The 22,716-nt window shown below is 32.7% G+C and overlaps 1 protein-coding gene across 1 annotated transcript; it reads right to left on the reverse strand.

The window, feature by feature from the left end:
• Window positions 1–267: 267 nt before the first annotated feature.
• LOC128555209 (uncharacterized) lies at window positions 268–4,432 on the reverse strand. The gene is made up of 2 exons (XM_053536865.1): window positions 3,922–4,432; window positions 268–1,487 (listed from the first exon to the last, which is right to left on the reverse strand). Exons 1-2 carry the CDS (start codon window positions 4,229–4,231, stop codon window positions 727–729), a joined length of 1,071 nt encoding a protein of 356 aa, XP_053392840.1. The 5' UTR covers window positions 4,232–4,432; the 3' UTR covers window positions 268–726.
• Window positions 4,433–22,716: the final 18,284 nt, after the last annotated feature.

Raw genomic sequence — 22,716 nt, forward strand, 5'->3', positions numbered from 1 at the left:
CTCCGCAAAGTATCTTCCAATACTTAAAAGACCTGAAGTATAGCAATCGATCATGAATGATTGATAGAAGCTACTCATGAGCTTAGGTAATTATGTACAGTTCTAAAGGATGTTGAAAAATGTTTGATGTAAAATTGATATAATAAGATAAAATAGACGAAAATACATTTTTAAAGATTAATTATAACTTTTTACATTAAACAATATAAAAAAGTAAAGATGATTACTTCGAAATATAGAATGCAACAAAGTTCAATAATATTAGACTCAGTTTAATTTGGTCTAGTTATCAGAGGTATTGAAATGCGCAGCAATCCTTACGCTCTCTAGCTTCGGCGTAGATCCCAAAGGGCCAGACAAATAACAACACTTAAATTCCTAGAAATATTTCAAGTATATTCAAACATCAAACTTCAAAGAAAATGAGATCGCTTTTCTATAATACATTCAGTGTAGACAAGAATGTGTTGAAGGAATGCGACGGTCATATGTGGTAAAGTCTGTGACCAGTTAAAGTTCGTAAATATCTTTATTTCATTTGCTAAAATTAATTGCAAAATAGTATTTTGCCTTGTTTGCCAACACTCTTTAACACAATATCTAAAAAGCATTACTTTCGATTATTTCAAGCGTAAAAGGACCATCTGGATGTAATCTGACAAATTTTATTGCCCTGACCAAACATGATTATGTACCTTTAGCACTTACTTAAACGTTTTCAATTGACTAGGTGGCCATTTTACCCAACTGCATTTCTTCGCAATCATCACCGCCGATGCTTTTGGCATTTTCTGCACTATTATCCTCATTGCGCTTACATACTCTCCCTAACTCATGATATCTATCAACAGATTTTGCCATTATATCTTTTCTATTATCTAAGCAAAACTGACAGATACAGTCTTTGCCTGATTCTGTAATACTGGAACTCTTTCGGCTAGGATGCTGGTCTTCAGAAACGTATAGAGAAGCTGTTTGACTGGAACAGATATTAGAGTGTGCATCTACTTTATCATTCAACACATTATTCATGAGTGTGTCTGTCATATCATCAGTAATCTTCTCATGTTCTCCACTAAGGTAGGGGTAATCTAATAAACAAAAGTTTGACATATAATATTTGCTAAATTCACTATAGCCATAAAAACATTTCCTATCACAGGATTCATTTTCCCTATTTCTACGCTTTTCGTTTAGCAATTCCACTTGCAAGCGTTTCATTGTATTATTAACAAGAACTGTTCTTCTAAGAAAGGCTTCGGGATCATCTAACTGTTTTAACTTCTTAACTGAAAGTTTCAAAATGTTTCTTCTAATGTCTTTTCTCTCCTTTGGTGTATTTAAGAATGGTGAGACACGCTTCGATGGAATATACGCTTCGTCAAACCCCATCTCTTCCGCTTTTCGTTTTATTCCGTGGCTATTGGTACTCTTCTGGTTCGTTATTATATACTTCTTTTTACATGAGTTGTTCAAGGCTTGTTTATCTATGAAAATATAAAAACAATGTATGACAAACAGTTAATATAGTATACCTAGTTTAGGTATAATGCAAGCATAACTTGTTTAACGATGTGTTTGTTACAATATACTTTTACTTAAATTTGATTATCCCCTGATATAGTGTGTGTGAAATATTTCGTAGACAAGCAACTGGCATAAAATGATTTAAGTAAATTTCCACAACTGAGTTCCAACTGGTCAATTCAAATATATCTGTTGAGTGAAAAAGCTATTCCGTCATAGTGGCAAAAGTCAACCATCTCTACGGCATATAATAATGCGCGTTATATTTAACAAAACAAGCTCCTTTGTCTGCTAAGCTAAAATTAGCTGTACATAATGCGGCACAGTTTGACTTTGTATTAAAGAAATCCATAAATTCACGCGTATTGAATTTCGAACCTGACATAGAAATGATCTTTTCAGAGCTATGTTTAAAGCATATTTGCGTCTGTTGTTTTTCCTCTCTGTTTGTTTACCTTGAAATAAGCAATTTTCCATTTCAAATAGAGCTGTTATTGTCTTCACAATGTCGGATTATTTCAGAGGAAACAAATAGTATACTGTTAAATTAGTATCTCGTACATCGGTTTTTTAAAAAAAATGCAAATCGATTAATGACAAATGAATTAAAACGGAACGTTTCGTTCAATCTTCCTAAAGCATTATTACTGTAATATAAATGTGCACACACATTTCTATCTGATTAATATTGATTTTTCACAGCGTATTAAAACAAACGGCTTGTTTAATCCGCTGAAAATAGACGTATAATGAAAATTATTTATGCAAATGTGAACATAACTTGACCGCAAGGAATTTCTTCCGATATCTTTTCAAGGAAATAAGTATCACCGGTTTCCAAACGGTCAAGAAAATTTATTAAATATTCCGACCGTGGATTATCAGATATTACTGTTTTTGTTTTGATTTTTTTTTTTTTTGAAAATCGGGTAAGGGTAAATAGGAGCAACTAAATCCTTGAAATAAAGTCATGTCTTTGCATTCATTATCAAAATTTACATTAAAATCATCTTTTTCATGAATAGAAAGGCCTGCTCTACATTGCTTTTCTAATTTTTATTTCAGACCGCTCTTCCGTGAATTAGCCGAAATCATTTATTAGAAATATCATACTTTTTCTGACTTTCCTTTCTGTTTGAAGCGACTATCATTAATGATATAAAGTCGTACAGAAGAAGGTACCGCATTTTAAGTTATTTTCTAATAATTTGCTAGCAGAGACAATTTTAGGTTGTCTCGTCTCCCACGCATGCTCGTTATTAGAATGAATGAAAAGAGCAACGTAGTAAAATGTTACAAATAGCAGCATATCAAATGGCAGATATACCATACGTCTGTTTCTATATAAGGAGTGGTGTATCTAATATTTCTTCGCAAATCAATTAGTCAAACGCATTTCCTCAGGCACTCGTCTACGTTTTCAAATTTAAAGGAATATTCAGGTTTATCATTTTAACTTCTTAATTCCATGATTTACTTATTTTTTACTCAGTCAATAAAAAGAGATGGAAAAATGCCATTTCAGCGAATGAAATTTGTCATCGGCTCCGACTTTAGAATAACCCGACCTTTCTTGATATTGGAACTGTTTCCTTCTCAATCAGTTGGTACAGGAAAGCTTTTATGGCTTTTAAAGGAAATACCAATTGTAATATTTAAATCCCCCTTCGAAATAATTATTAGAGTTATAGTTATTAAAATGACAATCTAGCAAATGATGATTAAAAGATTCGATAAGGCGCCGTCAAGAATAGGTTAATGTAACAACAACATAATATCACTGACCCCGGAAACATGAGAATGTAAATAGTCCTTTGAACACATTTAGACCATCAAATGAAACGTTTTCATCCTACGCAGAGGAAAAGTAAACCATATTGATGAAAATATCAAAATTACCATATATATGCAGCGAATAGATTTGCCATAAAAGGCAGACGCAAAGGCGCATAAACTGATATTTAAATACATGTATGGGTAACAGACCAACGGGTCATTAAACAAACAAAACCCATTCATGAATGTCGTGCTTCCATACTATCGATGATGTCAGGAAAATATTACTACAGAAGAATCAAGAAACAAAGCGATATAATTAAATTTGTAAAACTCATTCCGGAGCAATTTAGGTGAGGTAAAAGATTTTGACACAATCACAATGGATCAAAACAGAAACATTGGTATAAATTGTATCGTTTATCCTAGGCGTAAAAATTACTAATAGGCTAAAGGCATTTTGAAATATTCTACCAAAAGGAATTTTATATCATTTTAATATCAAAACTGGCAAAAAGACTGTATCCGTCTTTAAATGCATTTATTATAAATAAAATTCATTAAATGGCGCACGTGACTTTATATTTTACAGCATAAAAAAATATTAATACTACCTACCGTTTGTAAATGTATGTTTTTCCTCCCAATAAGAGCCCCTTTCGCATAAATCAAGTTCTGTCTCAGTATGAACAACAGCTTGCAAGTGCAATTGCTCATGTTTGACATTTGTCGGCAATCCTTTAGAAATGTCTGTTCCATCCGAAATAGAAGAACCCGTGCTAACTCCAGACTTTCCGTCGTGTAGATGTTGAGTATTTATCCAATCGAAGTCAAAAACATTGCCGCCTTTATTTTGTAAAGCAGCCGTTGCATTGCCCTCATTGAAGTGCGTTGTGTACGAAGATGTCAGATGTAATACACAAGTCATATTTTTATTAACTATCTAGTAATTGTGTTGAGTTATATCAATATTTCTCTAGTAAAATATTAAGCTTTGATAATTATACAGATCGAAGACAACAGTATTAAACAATCTTCCGATCCACTGATCAATACTCACACTCTCTATCAGTGTGTATGTTCAATTAATTCTGACAGCGCGACATACAAAATACAATGTGTCTCTTCTCTGCGGCTTTCAAACGCGAATTGAAGTTCAACTTCATGCACGCTTTATGCAACGAGGAGTAACTCTCCAAGATATTTATTAAATATCGGAAACACATATCTAGGTAGATACCGTAATAAATAAATTTAAGAGCGTTTGTACTGAGTTTTCTTACTGATGTAACTCTGTCTTAGCTCTTTAGTGTTCGCTGTGTGATAGTGGTTTATTTATCGCATACTTCCTAGAACTCTCTTCTCACCTCCATGTACATCTCCGTTACTCTTATACAACTGCCTATCAGACTATCAAAATATATGCAGTTCAAACTGTCCATCTGGACCAGATAATTATTGATACAAATGTCTTCCTGCAGGAGGTCGACTAAGTTGTGATGAAACAACGGCTTGATTAAAATTTAACAGTTTATCCTTTCATGTATCCTTTTAGACCTATAGTCAGGTAATATAACATGTTAAGAATCTAAAGGTTATTATCTATTGTTTAATATTCCTGGTTGCTCGCTCATGTCTTTATCTTACTTCGGATCTTTAACAATATAGGTTATCTACGACTATATGAAATACATATTTTAATGAGTCTGCACAGGCATGCCACTTGGAGAAACATATCATACACATCTGATGGTAACCATACAACAAAATGCAATATTTGCAGTTGGATGGAACAAAAACAATGTCGAAGAAATACGTAGTTGCAACAGAGTTTTACAAATCCTAAAAAGCCTTACAGTGTAAGATATATTTGTGTTAGTAAGAGTAAATGAAAAACGCAGTGATATTGAAAGAAAGTTTGATAACACAAATAAACTATTCGTAAAATAAAGATAAAATTGTTTCATAAACACGTAAATCAACTTGTGATAGAAACATATACGTATTAAACAAATTACAAAAGCGCTGGAGAGAGTATTGAATATCTATCTGTGTTGTGAAGTCTGTGTCAATGTAAAAAAATAATGCGTGTTATGTTGTAAAATTCAATATCAAACTAAGAAGACACACACAAGCTTTGGAGACTTTTTTAGCACATGCCAAAGACGGGATTTACGGAATCCGACCTAATGATCTTGAAAATTCTTCAACAAGGATCTTTGGAGAAAGATAAATTGGAATGCTCCTAGGATGCAGCAATCATAACCATACATTTCTAAGGGTGAGGGAAATGATGTCACACCCTACATACCTAAAAGAAATGGCACTTAAATAAAGAATTTCGCTATGCAACTTTGTCATGCAGAAAAACCTAAATAGCATATGAAAGCCTATATAGAGCGAAGGGGAGAATTGGTTATTAGTAAGAAAAAATAGATAAGCAAGTTCTTCAATTCTAATTATCCCTTATGATTCGTAAATAAAATCTAAAAAGATTAGAACTTAAAGCAACAAAAATTTCATTCTTTTTATACAAGTGAACATTTCTTACTTACATATGGACATTAGTAAGGGTTATACTAAATATAATCTATCCATATCGTTTGTGATAGATTTCTGCAGTGCAAGTTCATAATATATAGTTATCCTTTTGATATGACAACTAATTTATCATATCTGTAGTTTAATGTAAATAATTGCTCTCGTTGTTCTCGTGTATATTTTCTCTTAGCGTCATGACAAACGAGGTTTTCTAGTTTTAAATAACATTGAAATTGCAGATGGAATATGTAATATAACCGCGATATCACTAGATAAAACGGAAGGATGACTTTGCAGAAAAGGTAGCGGTCCAGTGATATAATTGTGAGAAAAATATGTTTGATTGTTACGAGACATTTGAACTTTTTTTCCAGAGAAAATGAAAATGAAAAGAAGAAAAAAAAAACATTGTCTTCAAAAACAGCTAAAATGACTGACAGTTTACAATTTATATGTTTGATCAAGCTACATACCTATTTACAAGCGTTGGAAAATGTCTATAAATACATAAAGTTTGCTAAGAAAAGTGTATCACTGACAGAGAAATAACAAGATACTAATATACTGGTATCAAACATGTAAATCTTGTATGTTATCTATTCTTAATCAATACCAATAAAAAGCTTTGATTCCCTTTTGTTTGTTTGCAATTTGTTGAGGGCATTTTAAGCAAATAGATATTTGAACATTTTTTATACAATTTTGACTTAATTTACTAAATGCGAAGGTGTCTTAGTAAATATTTTCAGCCGACAATTGTTTTCTTTCGTGACATGCTTTATTCCTGATCTGCCTGATTTTTTTTTAAGTTTCATCCTCACAAATGTACATTTATATCAATAATATGTCCTTTTGGTTGTATTTAGAAGTAACAAAATCTAGCCTTATAATATATAGTTCGGCCTAACATCTTGATATTTTACGTGCGTGTTTAATATTTGCATAATGACCGCAAAACCTTGCCTTTATTTGATACACGCGCGTCAAATTAATATATTTCTAAGCTGTATTTTCGACATAATGAGGTGTTAGTTAGCAATTAAGTATGCTACAAATGTTAATCATTTCTTAAAGCCAAATGTTATTCGTAATGTTGGCTATAATGAGATTCAAATCAGAAAATGAGTTTTTACTTTGATATTTAGATGTTGACAACTACTTGCGTGAGCAGCATGCTAATTAACTTTGTGGAGAGTTTAATGTACGGAAATAATAAGAGTAACCCATTAGACAGCGTTGCCATAGAAAACACAAGGGCAAACGAGGAAAAAACGAACTTGCTTGCACATTTTATAGCCTGATATCGTTATCAACTTGTATAATGCAGTTTATTCAGTTCTGAAGAAATAAGACATGAGCACAACGAAAAGGTGTGGCACAGAGTATATTCACACTGCACAATGAAACATATACTATATAATTAAACGTGCTTGTCTTTTGCAAACATTGCGTGTATAAGAGATTCAATTAATCACTGCGAGTAGCAGGGATTCATCTAGCGGTATATATAGAAAATGGGATCAAGAGTGAGGTTTTGGGCACACCATAAACAGGGTTGAACACCCCAGTGATGCCTTTGTCATTGACCGTACAAGGCAGTAACCTTCGTTTTGTTCTTGTTGTTCAACTGTTTTACTTTGTTTATGTATGTTTATGTGAATGTCGTTTGCACATTATAACATACACTGCTGTAATGTGTCATTCCGGGGTAACTGCGTTTTCGGAACGAGGCCGTTTCTATAGGATCTCTGTCATTGCTTTTTTATCAACGTAGATCTGCGTTCTTCATGAGCTAAGCGGATTGTAAACAAACATATTTCCTGTATAATGGTGCATTATTATCCCGTGATTTTTCTTTTTCTTATAAGGTATAACAATTAATGTATACAGTAATATATTTTTACAAGTTCCTTGATTGATTTTGACTGAAACAGGAGGTTAGGACTATTAAAATGTTGCAGAATTATCAGCAATGATAAGGCATTAGGAGAAGGTGTAATACTTAACAATTATCTAAAGGATGATAATGATGAAATTAACTCCAGACTATATTTATTAAAATAAACACATACGCATTATGAAGTAATACCTTCCTGTATCGTTAGGCGAAAGCAAATTGCTGACGATAACCTATGATGATGAAAGAGAATATAAAAAAAATAAAAGTTAAATTTCTTCCGGCATTTGATTTACCATAAAACAGGCAGCTTTATAATGCTATCAAACGAATTAAATTTCTCATTTTGATCAATATGGAACATATGTTGCTATTAGATACCATCATGTTGAAAGAAAATCTATCAAAATCAAAAGATATATAGATACAAAACAGTGGTTTATGTTTTTCTGACTAACTCAGAAATGTCCAAATTTATAAATGCGCACTAACATGTTAAAAAGTGTATATATACGTACGTATATTTTCCATTCAAGAAAAGAAGCAGTTATTTTCAATGTAACAACAAAAGCCGAAGAGGCGTCGTACTCTAGGGCTTCCGTACTTTTCTGTGTTTAAAAGACTTTTTAATTATTTATTTTTTGGAAGAGTGTTTTTAGGGAACTAATAATTCTCATAACTCAATGAAGTAGTTACGTGCAACAATCAATTGTTTAGTTAATTATTACTTTATTGTTTTAAAAGTATTTAACTAGCTTCTAGCTTCGTTAAATTGGATAAAACTAATTACACGTCGTCACTTAATTCTGCACAACTGATGCTACTCTCTAAAAGACAAATAGTATTAATGAAATCGGTAAATTTGTAATAAATCTGCAAACGCTATGGAAATTGGCAGAAAGAGAGTTAAATAAAAAATTAGTAAAGTAGAAACAAAAACAAAATCGATGTCTCACCTTTCTTATTAATTAGATATTATTACAGTGGTATGAGCGTTCAATGGCAGAAATTTCCTTCTGAAGGGAAATCAAGAGAAAAATTCAATATGATGGGATGGAAAGCTAAATCATCAATTATTTTGACAATGTTGTAAATGCCAAAGCATTTCATTAGGCAGTATACGATTTGAGCCAAAATTATAAATCTATCCTTGTCGTGATTCTAAATTAGCGAAATGCGATGAAAAAAGTCTAAACTGAAATTGATTTTCGTTGAACGCATTTTCCAGGATTCTGCGATTCTGCTAACTCTCTTTGACAGCAAACTCTTGAATAGAAATAAAATCATTATCCGATATATAAACATATAAAACATAATACACCGTTATCAAATTGTACTAGAAAACTCTTTTCAAATCTTGAATAACCTCAAGTGAACACGGATGATGAAAACTAGATAAATCTAAGTTTTGAAAACCATGAACGGCTTTAAGCCTGTACAAACAATATCCTGAAATACACTGAAGATGTTCCACGGATCCGGCGGCGTGTTTGCCTACTTGCCTTGCAACTCAAATGGTTTTGAAATGTTCTGCACTATTGTTCACATTGCACCTATCTGCACCAATAAAGTCATACGTGTCGAAAACAGACATTTCCCGTGCAAGTCTGTTCTATCATCTACTCATGCTTCGACAGTTACATTTTTTTCCTGCTACACTAGACTGTCTCCAGGATTATAATATAGAAGGTAATTGCCTAGTATCATCATTAGCGTCTGTGTCCGTAATTGCTATTTCATTTGACATTATGTCTGTCTTTTCACTAAGATCTTGCAGTCCTAAAATGTACTTTATCACGAAACATGTTATATAGGTCTGTCATACACTGTGAAATCTTTTCAAGAAATCCACCAAGTAAATGGCCTGTGAGAGTTTGAATAACACTCTCCACTTAAATACGTCCTTTAACTTGATTTATATTGCCTTTTTCTTATAGTTTCATTTAGTACTTCTGTTTGTAGATGTTTAATTGTCTTATTTACAAGAACCGTTATTTCTAGAAAGGTATCATGGTCATCTATTTGTTTCAGTTCTTAACTGAGATTTTTAAAATGTTCATTTTTTCTGCCGATCTTTGTATTTTGCTTTAGTCTTCAGTGTTCGTTGCCAGGCAATCCAAAAATACGAGTCTTTCTGCATATTTCAAAGTAACTGTTCACTGCTTTTTTATCTGCCGAAGAAAAATATGTACGTTAATGTTTGATAAATTATAATACCTCACATTACAATTTTCGCTTGATTTACTTTCGTTTAGCGTCTTGCGTATTAATCAAAATAGTTAGCTAAAATCATCAAAAATATAGATACTAGGGCCGTATTCATAAAGCATCTTAAGTATAAGTACAAGAAACTGATTATTTACTTAAGTACTACTTAGGTTAGAAATTTAATTTACTTAAGTATATTTTTTATTCATAAAACAACTTAATAAGTAATTCTTGTTTTTTATTGTGGACGAAAACATTAAAAAAAACAAGAGGGCCAAGATGGCCCTAGGTCGCTCACCTAAGAAACACACCATAACAGTGTAAAACATGTTTGACCTAGTGATTTCACGGAAACAAATATTCTGACCAATTTTCATTAAGATTGGACCAAAAAATTGGTCTGTTGCGATAAAACAAGCATTTTCTTAGATATGACCTAGTTTTTGTCCCTAGATGACCCATGTTCAAACTCGACCTAGATTTTATCAAGGCAATCATTCTGACCAAAATTCATGAAGATCAATTGAAAAATACAGCCTCTATCACAAACACAAGTTTTTCCTTTGATTTGACCAAGTTACCTAGTTTTTGACCTCAGATGACCCATATTCAAATTCGACCTAGATTTCATCAAGGCAATCATCCTGACCAAATTTCATAAAAATCAATTGAAAAAAAAACAGTCTCTATCGCATACACAAGATTTTTCTTTAATTTGACCTAGTGACCTAGTCTTTGACCTCAGATAACCCATATTCAAACTCGACCTAGATTTCATCAAGGCAATCACTCTGACCAAATTTCATGAAGATCAATTGAAAAATACAGCCTCTATCGCATACACAAGGTTTTTCCTTGATCTGACCTAGTGACCTAGTTTTTGATCTCAGATGACCCATTTTCGAACTCGACCTAGATTTTATCACGGTAATCATTCTGACCAAAATTCATAAAGATCAATTGAAAAATACCGCCTCTATCGCATACACAAGGTTTTCCTTTGATTTGGCCTACTGACCTAGTTATTGACCCGAAATGACCCATTTTCGAACTCGGCCTAGATTTCATCAGGGCAATCATTCGGACTAATATTCATGAAGATCAATTGAAAAATACAGCCTCTATCGCATACACAAAGTTTTTGTTTGATTTGACCTAGTGACCTAGTTTTTGATCCGAGATGACCCATTTTCAAACTCCACTTATATTTTATCAAGATTATCATTCTGACCAATATTCATGAAGATTAATTGAAAAATACCGCCTCTATCGCATACACAAGGTTTTTCTTTGATTTGACCTAGTGACCTAGTTTTTGACCCGAGATAACCCATTTTAGAACTCGACCTAGATTTCATCAAGGCAATCATTCTGACCAATATACATGAAGATCAATTGAAAAATACAGCCTCTATCGCATACACAAGGTTTTTCTTTGATTTGACCTAGTAACCTAGTTTTTGACCCAACTCGGCCTAGATTTCATCAGGGCAATCATTCTGACCAATATTCATGAAGATTAATTGAAAAATACCGCCTCTATCGCATACACAAGGTTTTTCTTTGATTTGACCTAGTGACCTAGTTTTTGACCCGAGATGACCCATTTTCGAACTCGGCCTAGATTTCATCCAGGTTATTATTCTGACCAATATTCATGAAGATTAATTGAAAAATACAGTCTCTTTCGCATACACAAGCTAAATGTTGACAGACAGACGACAGACGACAGATAGACGACGGACGACGGACGCCGGACATCGAGCGATCAGAAAAACTCACCTGAGCATTGCTCAGGTGAGCTAACAACATTAATTTCAGACAGATACAACATGCACAATTACGTTTAAAGTGCTTTTTATCTGAAAACAACACTTTAATCGTACTCACCACGCTATTTTATTTTCTGACTTAAATCATTTCTTACCTATCTTAAGTTTTAGCTGTTTTATAACTAGAACTTAAGTTTTTACTTAGACTTAAGTTGAAATCACCACAAACTTAAGTAAAATCATAAACTTAAGTCAAAAGTTATAGCCAAGGGGGCCGTATTCATAAAGCATCTTAAGTATAAGTTTGACTTAAGTTTAAGATTTTACTTAAGTTTGTGGTGATTTCAGCTTAAGTCTAAGTAAAAACTTAAGTCCTATTCATAAAACAGCTTAAACTTAAGATAGGTAAGACATGACTTAAGTCAGAAAACAAAATGGCGTCGTGAGTACGATTAAAGTGTTGTTTTTCAGATAAAAGCACTTTAAACATAATTGTGCATGTTGTATCTGTCTGAAATTAATGTTGTTGTTTTTTAATGTTTTCGTCCACAATAAAAGCCAAGAATTACTTATTAAGTTGTTTTATGAATAACAAATATACTTAAGTAAAATAAATTTCTTACCTAAGTTATACTTAAGTAAATAATCAATTTCTTATACTTATACTTAAGATGCTTTATGAATACGGCCCCAGAACGACAAATGACTTGCTTATACTGAACAGATTTTAACGTGTCGAATTACCAACTCCGAAATTTTAGTGACTGCTTAATGCGAGATATTTTAATATTGAATTTAAGGAAAGGAATGATCCAATATTTATTCGGCGGGAAGACAAAAGCATTTGGTAACTAGATTCAGATTTGTTTTTCAGATATTTTCATAAAGAGCGGGGTTCGGAGTTCGGAGTATATTTACGTTTGGCTTTACAGTTTGAAATATATTCATACCGTTATATAAAATGAGAGCTATTTAGAAGAAATTGTATACATTGTATATAAACGACCTTTTGATAGTGTATTGAGTACCGTTTATCGTTAAAATAAATGGAACGCAAACAGGGTCTATTATACCTTCTAATGACGAAATTCAATAATTAATGTAATTTTAAAATTGCAAATGTGCAAAGATACGGACCACAAGGTGTTTCTATCAAACGTAAAATATTTTCTTGCGTATGGAAATAAAACGGATTTGTATAAATGTATACATACGGATTTAATCCAGATGATGTTTAAGATGCAAATTGAGCTGAAAATAAAGACCGATATCAGTTCAAGGAAATAAATGTGTAAATTGTTAATAAGGAATATCATAAATCATTAGTACCATAAATGGTAAGATATTTCTGAATTGTAAGAAAGTCATCCGGGATATTTAAGGTGAGCAATAAAATATTTTAATGACGAATGGCTTTATTAGACCCGATAACCAGGAAAATATCAAAAGTCACTTTGAAAATCATATAATCATAAACGGAGAGGACCGCTCTACATGTTTATTTTAAATTCCAGTAAAATCGCTCTTTAATAAACATGTTTCTAACTGTTTTAGAAACGTCACATTGTTTCTGTTTGGAACGTTTCCTGTAAACAACATGTAGCCCTAAACAAGTGTAGTTACCATATTCAATGTGAAAAATGGATAGTGTAACGTAGAAATGTAGGTTATCAAGTATTTTAAATGAGGGGTTACTAGTGAAAAAACCTAGCTCCTAGCAGAGACATGTGGCACGCCTCACACTATATCGATTGAATTACATCAAGGTGGCAATGAAACATAAGCAGAGTGTTAACAGTAATGACATTTCAGAGAGAAAATGTCACACGTTTTTGATATTTCTTGGGGAGTGGTACATGCAATAAAACTACCCATAGAAATAAGTTAAAATAATCTCTACTTTTATATTGTTAAAATAGGTATTACTTTGATATGTCTGACACACTTTTACACTTACCTATCTTAAGAAAGAAAGTGTAACAGTCCAGTATGATTGTGAAAAAAAAAATATTTTTTTAACAATTAGCGTCATTATTACTGCTGTCACTAAAGTTTATTCTACATCGATTCCTATTATGTTCGTTTAAATGATAACCGTGCGCGGAGTTCGTGTGACAGTTTTCAAAGTTGCATAACTCCTGACTGTATTATCAGATTTACGTCAAATGTGCAGTGCTGTGAGCGGAAAGATTGTGAATCACGATGGTATATTTTTTCTGTTTTGTTCCATTAAAATATATAAAAGCTAGAGGAAAAGTTTTCGTTATTTTTGAACAACCCTCGTACTATGATTTTTTCCCATTGATTTTCTCCCTTCCACTCTCTACCATTATCTTTGCTATTCATTGTTTCACTCTCAAACTGAAAATCAATAAATGCTTTCTTTTTACGCTCCAACAGATATTGAGACAAATATTTTACAAAAAAAAAATTATGTTACTTATCTATGTTCTTTCTCACGGAATTTCCTCTTCAATAACATAGGAGAAGCCGCAAGCTCAACCAATAAAGTATTGATATCAGCAAATACACACATTCAGAGGCAACAGGAAGAATATTGCTATCAATACAATTGTCATACCCTTTAAAGAAATCAAGGCAGATGCTTCGAATGATTATGTGTTAATAAATCAAATGTTGTTAGGAGTCTGGGAATTGTTTTCTTGTCTCTCAAATACTACCTTATTGTATTGATTCTCTTTAAGCGGAAAATGCGAGAACTTTTAAACAAATTATCAATTATACTGTTCAAAGCCCTCGTCGAAATATTAAGAAACGGATGATCTATGAATACGGGAATGTCGTTACAGTCGGGTGAATAAACTGTCACTGTAATGCAAGATAGAGTCTCATGGGTTTTAATGCATGCAGATGAATTCGGTGTATAAACAGAATCGATGAGATGTTGTCAAGCACAGATTAATGTTACAACAGCATAAATTTAAAACACAGCCGTTATGCATAATCGACGTTTAAAGTACACGCTTTTTATCAAGAGTAGAGAGATAAAAAATAATGTCATCACAACAGTCTGCCCAAAAGTAAAAAAAAAAGAAGTTGTTTAGTAATCTGGTTACCGACTAACAGGGAATCGGGTGGTAAAGCGAGACATATATATTATTCATGTATTCACGCAACCGTGTTCGCGTACGACCTATGATGCTGGAAGTCCAAGATAACTAACAGAGCAAGACATTTTACACAAACGGACAAAATCTGCTTCTCAATGCAATTAGGCTGATGTAGATCAGAGTAAGGAGGGAGTGTAAATGGTATCTTTTAACCTAGTTTTAGTAACTTCGTAATAAAACAAAGATAATAATCATAAACTCGGCCAGATGTATTTAAGCTGAGTGCAGGCTACATATTTAAGTTGTGACGGCGCATGATAGTGTTCATCATATGTTATGAAAAGTCTTATGCATTTGCTACGAGTATGCAACCCTTTCATGGGTTTTATATTCTATCTCGGAAAGAAGTTTCCTACATTATGCACATTTAATTTCTCTTGAAATTTCTTCTCGACAATACGTTTGAAATATTGGCTCCAAGAATCCGTTGTTCTTACATCCGACAGAAGTAGGCGTATTGGCTGTTTTTAAATATCCTGCTGTACTGATGATTTGTAGTCCGTTTGCAACGGTAACCCCTTTACTGAAAAATGTCTTGTATAAAGCTGTTGTAGATAATACACATGTCAAGTCCGTTTGTATCACCTATGTAAAAGGCTTTTAATAATGTAAATATTTCCCGAATAATAACAAATTCCAAAATAACCTGATAATAATTGTATTAAGGCTTTGATTTTTGTTTCTCAAATCCTAATTCTAAACCTTAAACAACCACAAGTTCGTTAATCAATATACTTACTCCTTCTTTGTAAAATCATAGTGTTTCTGACAGCTCAACTTGCATTACACAATTCCACTTTTTCAACTCGGTAAGACAATAGGCGGTAACTCGTTAAGTCTAAAAATGCATCTAAAATCTTTATTTCTACAAATTAATAGCGATTATGTCCGAGTTCGATATTGATTACTGTATCATGATGCTATTAATTGCGCTATTTTATGCAAAGGATGGAAAGCAGTTTTAGATTGTCTCGATAGAAGGTAATGCCCGTTCCTATTATTAGGAAGGCAATGGAAACCGGTTTCATTTGACTGAATATCGTTTTAGGTGTCTGTTATGCCTGAAATATATTTGAACCCCCGAACTTGCTTTTCTTTGCAGCGTCATGTTGACTTTACTTACTTTATTAGCAAAGTAAGTTTTAAAGACAACTTAAAACTAATTATATCTGTTTCATTTCGCTTCGTGGGAAAATTTAAATCTTATATCTAATAGCCCGCCCGCTTAGCTCAGTAGGTAAGAGCGTTGGTCTACGGATCGTGGGGTCGCGAGTTCGATCCTCGGGCGGGGCGTATGTTCTCCGTGACTGTTTGATAAACGACATTGTGTCTGAAATCATTAGTCCTCCACCTCTGATTCATGTGGGGAAGTTGGTAGTTACTTGCGGAGAACAGTTTGTACTGGTACAGAATCCAGGAACACTGGTTAGGTTAACTGCCCGCCGTTATATGACTGCAATACTGTTGAAAAACGGCGTTAAACCCAAAACAAACAAATATATCTAATAGACAGCTCCTGTTATGGCATGTGTTTTCATGACTTTTGTTTCATTATTTGTACAATAACTGTATCTTATCCATCAAATGTGTGTTCAGTTAAAATTTACTATTAGCGCGATAACTATTATCTCAGAGATGCCCGCGAAAAGAAAATCGGTAGAGAATGTTTTTCAGCTGACTTTCAATAAATGCAAATTAAACTTCTTTATTCAACATTATGTATGTCATAATTTTGCAACCTTGATACTTGCTTCAAATAGTTGTTATTTTTGTTATATTTCAGTGTGCCTTTTAAACTTCATAATTAGGCAATTGAATGACAATAATTTGTAGACTTTATAAAAGGTAAATATTCAGTTCTTGACTAAACAGAACACATTAAAACGTCTGAGTTATTTGGCTGGGAAATGCTAATAGATTTTCTACAACAAAATAAAACCTTTTAATTTATAGAGTCTGTAACATAGCACCGCTTGTGAAAAGGCATGCAGATTTAATGATATCTAGACATGCAACATATTGTTAAAATATTGTATTCATTATGCTTTGAAATTCCAAAGAAACAATATGTGGAAAATGCTGAGAATAAGGGTCAGCAAAAACTGAGTTTTGAAAATCCTGCAACATAATCAACGTTTGTAAGCGAAAAATCTAGGATCTACAGAAAGAAATCTTCTCATGCCCTACTACCACTAATTCTCGGACGTTACGCTAAAGAACACGAACTGTGTTGTCGTTCTGCATTAAATCATGACGTCATTCTTTAAGGTAATTTTCCACACAAAATCGTTGTTGTGCCATAAAGCCAGTGGTCGGGCCATTTAATTGAATCACAGAAGCAAACACCGATATATGCATGTTATATTAATTACACTGGTCTGTTCTATTACTTGCATGCGCTTCAAATTCGGTTTGCATTAAACATCCATTCCCCTGTGCACCCCTAAAACATTTTTAGGCTATATAGTTATCATTCCTGAACACCAAGATAAATGTTACTCTTAGACTATCAAATTTGTCATTCATACTTACGACGTAAGACACTATTCAAGAAAATGATACATTTAATTATCGTCTTAATTGAACACATGAAATTCCTGAACTATCTTTAACTGAAAAAGGATTATAATAAGTGTTCTCTGAAACTATCTGACGAATACAATAAACAAAACACCTTCTTGATCTATTTTTACCAAACCATGAATATTCAGAAATAACCGCGGAAGTATTAGCTAAGTTTCAAGGTTATTTATATAAACTATTCTTTGTTTCCAGTTTATTTACTTCCATGTATAACTCGACTGACAGGTACATTTAAATAGCGCATGTACCTTAACGTTAGTACACTATCAAAAATGTTTGTGTTAGATTTATTAGATATGATTTATTAGCATGTTATTGATATTTAAACCTGATACTAAGGCAGGTATATCTCTCAATACAAGCTATGCATTAACAAGGAGTAAACAAAACAATTGCTGAAATGTAGACATAATTATTATTAATTTAGCTGTTATCACTTCGATTAGCATAGATTTGAAAGTCTTGAAACAATAAATCCGAGAGTCTTAACGTTAAAATTAATAACCACATAAATCTTTTCGATATGGGTAAATGTGGACAATTTGTATTATTACGTGTATGTTAATGAAAATGTCCCAAAATAAAATACGCTGGGTTAATGTTGACTTTACAGATTCTGTTACCTGCCTCTAGCAAAGTGACGGTCTAATAGCTGCTAATAAGGTAAGGGATATAATTACTGAATGTGATCATGTTACATCACTACCGCCTGCTGAGGATGGCATGGACGATAAAAAGAAACCAGTGATTAAGGGCATATTAAGTACAAAATGTAGTTTTTTTATCGCAAATCGACAAACCGCGCTATATATTTTCCACATTCAAACTGAAAATTTATCAAATCGTATATGTATTGTTCCTTATACGCACACGTTCTCCAGGTGGGGTACAAGAATGATTGCGTTGATAAAAACACTTCGCATGCTGACATAGTATGGGACAAAGCTGTCTCCCAAGGCTTCTCACACACGTACAATGTACACTGTATATATCTAATCGCAGTGATATTTAAAATTGAAAATGACTAATGGAATGTGTATAGTTATAATGGTTTATATTCAGCAACATAACGACGAATATATCGATAAGAGAAGAAAGTATGCTAGAAATTTTCCATTAAGATCAGTGAATACCTCTATAATGATAAATGAACAAAACAATGGAGCACATGTAACTTGTGTTTATGAGCAACTCATCAATCATATGTATTTTAAAGCAAAGATAAAATACGAAATTAACTTACCAAGAAATTGATGTATATATACACTTTTACAGTTTTAATGTAAGATCAAAATATATTTGTCTAAACTGAGTTAACGTAACCTTTTTAACCAATACCGTAAATGTACACACATCCTGTTAAAGTTTCCGGGTACTATCCTTAAAGGGCTAACGATGCACGATTGTACAAAATAATGGTATCACTGATGATATAACACGGATAGACATAGACGACATTCCATAAAAGAAAGAATGATATCAATGCACGCCGAACATAGCTTACTTTTATGCATTCTGTTGTAAAATAAAACGTGTACACTAGATATACCCTATAATCTGCATGAATTAGAATTTTGAGATTTTTTTTTTCAAAAGATTAATAATGTATCCTTCTGTGCTCGCTTTGTTGTGCCAGAATCTACAGATATATCTTAAAGAACGACTACCTGCTACAAATTAAAATCCCCGACTTTTGTGATATCTTAAGGCGAATGAGACACTGAATTTAATGTCGTTGTTTTGTTTTTATACCTATACTATTAATTATTTTTGAAAAACAATATCACACTACACATGAATTAATATGTGACAAAATATATAGACCATTGCAACTTCATTCAAAATTAGTGAACAAAGCATTTCAGATTTATAAAATATAACAGCAAATGTCATTTTCATCCAAACACTGGCGTGACTCTGCACTCTTTGCATGTGTATCTACATCATTTGTCTGTGTTATAAAATTAATATTACACGACTTGTTCGCTTTCATCACCAGTCTGTTTTGTTGTTGTCGTTTTGTTTTTGGTTTAACGACGTTTTCAACAGTATTTCAGTCATGTAACGGCGGGCAGTTAACCTAACCAGTGTTCCTGGATTCTGTACCAGTACAAACCTGTTCTCCGTAACTGCCAACTTCTCCATATGAATTATCAGAGGTGGAGGACGAATGATTTCAGACACAATGTCTTTTATCAAATTCAACGTAAGGCAAGGATTAGGAAAAATCAATTGACATGTCAGTTTGGATGTAAAACAATGTACGTCTTTATGTAAGTTGGTTTGGTTAAGAACTTTGCACAACAGGTATTTCAGACAAAATTTCTGTTTACTTTGTTTCTATGAAAGATCTGTTGAGGCAGTTACGTAATTCTTAATCGTCAAAACAGGTAAAGAGAGATACAAATAAAATGTTAAAGTACTTCCAAATAATAGAGTCCTGCTTAATCAGATGCTAGGAGATTTAGGGTACTGCATAACATTTCCTCTCATGAACAGACTCAAGTTAACCGAATATACTACTATGCTGTTTGATTGCGTTGTATACTTGCAAAGCATCTGCTTGTAGACTGTACTGAAATAGCAGTTCCGTCTGTGTTTTCGCAGACCTGCTGACTGAAGCAAATTTCTCACATGATTTTAAGTTGAATTGTAAAAGTTCAAATGTATTTCAATGGATTTCATAGCCAGGTTTGTCGACATGAAATTCATTCGTATTGTATTGTATGTTCATATCAAACAAACAAGAAGTGCCATTTTTATCATACACTAAAATTTCCAACAAATTTTCAGGGGACGATTTGTATGACTGTACAAAGTATATTGCATAAATAGCACAACGTTTAAAAGGAAGTGTAACAAAACATATATAGGATTTTAATGACGTTACATTTTATGGCACAACAGAAGAGGATTGCCTTTATCAGGCTGACAGTTCTGGCTTCAGCTTTATGGCTGCATTAATGGTATCTAAAAGCCAATATTTCCTTATAAGGATTCTGGTAATAGGCTTGTAGAGCTGTATAAACAAAACAGAGTATGTATTTCTTGCATGCGACAAATAACCTTTTATTAGTTATATTTATAATGATTAGAAGGATTTACATCAAATTGTGCAGGTAAATATTATCTCGTCTTGAAACAATTATGCAGCGTTAAAATATTGACGTACAACAGTAGGAATTAGAAATAACGTAATGGTGTTCTTGTACGTATGGCGCGTATATACTCTAAACAATCCTTTGGGAGAACAGAACGGGAAAAAGAAAAAAATAATAGCTAATTCTCTTTGTGTATGTCCTTGACAGTTAATAAAACGTATAACACCCTTCACTCCCCCTAACTCCGGCTAAAGACCAATTCTACTAAATAAATAATTAAATAGACTTCACGATCCCAACGAACCAGAAGATATAACAATTTTTAAATAATCCTAACTTTTTTAAAACTGATTTTGAGAAATTTAAAAACTTTCCTTGAATTGAAATGCATGTATGATATTATGGTGTACATTTGCGCCCTTACAAGCAAATTGGTTTTTATACTCATTATTATTTCCTGTAACTTTCTAAAAGAATGCAGTGCTTATAAATAGTAAATATTACATTAGTAATTCAAATTTAAAGCAAAAATGTCTAAAATCAACTACAAATATGCATCCACTATTTGCCAACAGGAAAGGGGAAAAGAATGCACCAAAAAAAAAAAATAGAAAAAAACTGAAAAAAATCTTAACATTAAAATCACCTTTGAAAAGTGTTGCGCACTTCCAAGCATCATACATAATTAACAATTGTTGACGAAATTAAATTCATTCTCAGTCTTATCAATATATTCAAAAGAACACTAAACATTAGAAGGAAAACTATTGCTCGTAAGATTGACATTAAAACTTCCATATGTTTTTCACTTAAATCAATCAGTGGTGGTGCATGAAATACATATTTCCAGTAAAGGAACACAAAAAGGGCAACAGCCATGTTATAGATTTGGCGCTAGCTCGTATATGTAGTAGTTACATGTAGTAGTTACATATATTCAATAAACAGGAGCAGGCATTTCAAATAAAATGTTAATGTTAATATTAACCAAAGTTTGAATATAGCTTATTTTTATGCATTCTGTTGCAAAATAAAACGTGTACTCTATGTATACACCATAATCTGCATGAATTAGACTTTTGAGATTTTTTATAAACGATCATCATTGTATCCTTCTTTTTTCGCTTTGTTGTGCCAATTATGAGGTTCTCGACTACCTGCTACATATTAAAATCCCGGACTTTTGTGATATCTAAGGCGAATGAGACACTGAATTAAATGTCGCTGTTTTTTTTTTCAGTTATACTATTAATTATTTTTAAAAAACAATATCACACTATACAACTATTAATATGTGACGAAATATATAGACCATTGCAACTACATTCAAAATTAGTGAACAAAGCATTTCAGATTTATGAAAATAATCGCAAATGCCATTTTCATCCAAACACTGACGTGACATAACTATTTGCATGTATCTACATTTTCTGTGTTATAAAATTAATATTGCACGACTTAATCGCTTGCATCACCAGTCTGTATTCAACGTAAGGTAAGGATTAGGAAAATTCAATTACATGTCAATTTTGGATATAACAAAAATGTACCTCTTCATGTAAGTGGGTTTGTTTAAGAAATCTGCACAACAGCAGGTATTTCAGACAAAATTTCTGTTTACTTTGTTTCTATTACAAATCTACTAGTATTGAAGCAGTTACGTAATTCTTCATCGTCAAAACAGGTTAAAAAAAGATACAAATAAAATGTTAAAGTACTTCCAAATAATAGAGTCCTGTTTAATCCGATGCTAGGAGGCTAGGGTGCTGCACATATCATGAACAGACTCCAGTTAACCGAATGTACTATTATGCTGTTTGATTGCGTTGCAGCTGCTTATAATTGTATTGAAATAGCAGTTCCGTCTATGTTTTCGCAGACCTGCTGACTGAAACAAATTTCTCGTATGATTTCAAGTTCAGTTTCAATAAAACTTTCAATTTTTAACACAGTACAACAGCACACTTTTTAGGAGAAGACATGTAGTAGTTCAAATGTATTTCAATGGATTTCATAGCCGGGTTTGTCGGCATGTAATTCATTCGTATTGTATTGTATGTTCATATCAAACAAACAAGTGTCATTTATGTTATACATTAAAATGTCCAACAAATATTCAGGGGACGATTTGTATGACTTATACAAAGTCTATTGCATAAACAGCACAACGTTTAAAAGGA

This window comes from Mercenaria mercenaria, chromosome 1 (assembly GCF_021730395.1).
Source record: "Mercenaria mercenaria strain notata chromosome 1, MADL_Memer_1, whole genome shotgun sequence".
Taxonomy (NCBI): Eukaryota; Metazoa; Mollusca; class Bivalvia; order Venerida; family Veneridae; genus Mercenaria; species Mercenaria mercenaria.

Bases quoted from the DNA above. Each gene is read 5' to 3' on its own strand.
- LOC128555209 (XM_053536865.1), bottom strand. From the start codon at position 4,231: ATGACTTGTGTATTACATCTGACATCTTCGTACACAACGCACTTCAAT. The intron at 1,488-3,921 runs GTAGGTAGTATT...ATATTTTCATAG, and splicing joins AAAACATACATTTACAAACG to ATAAACAAGCCTTGAACAAC.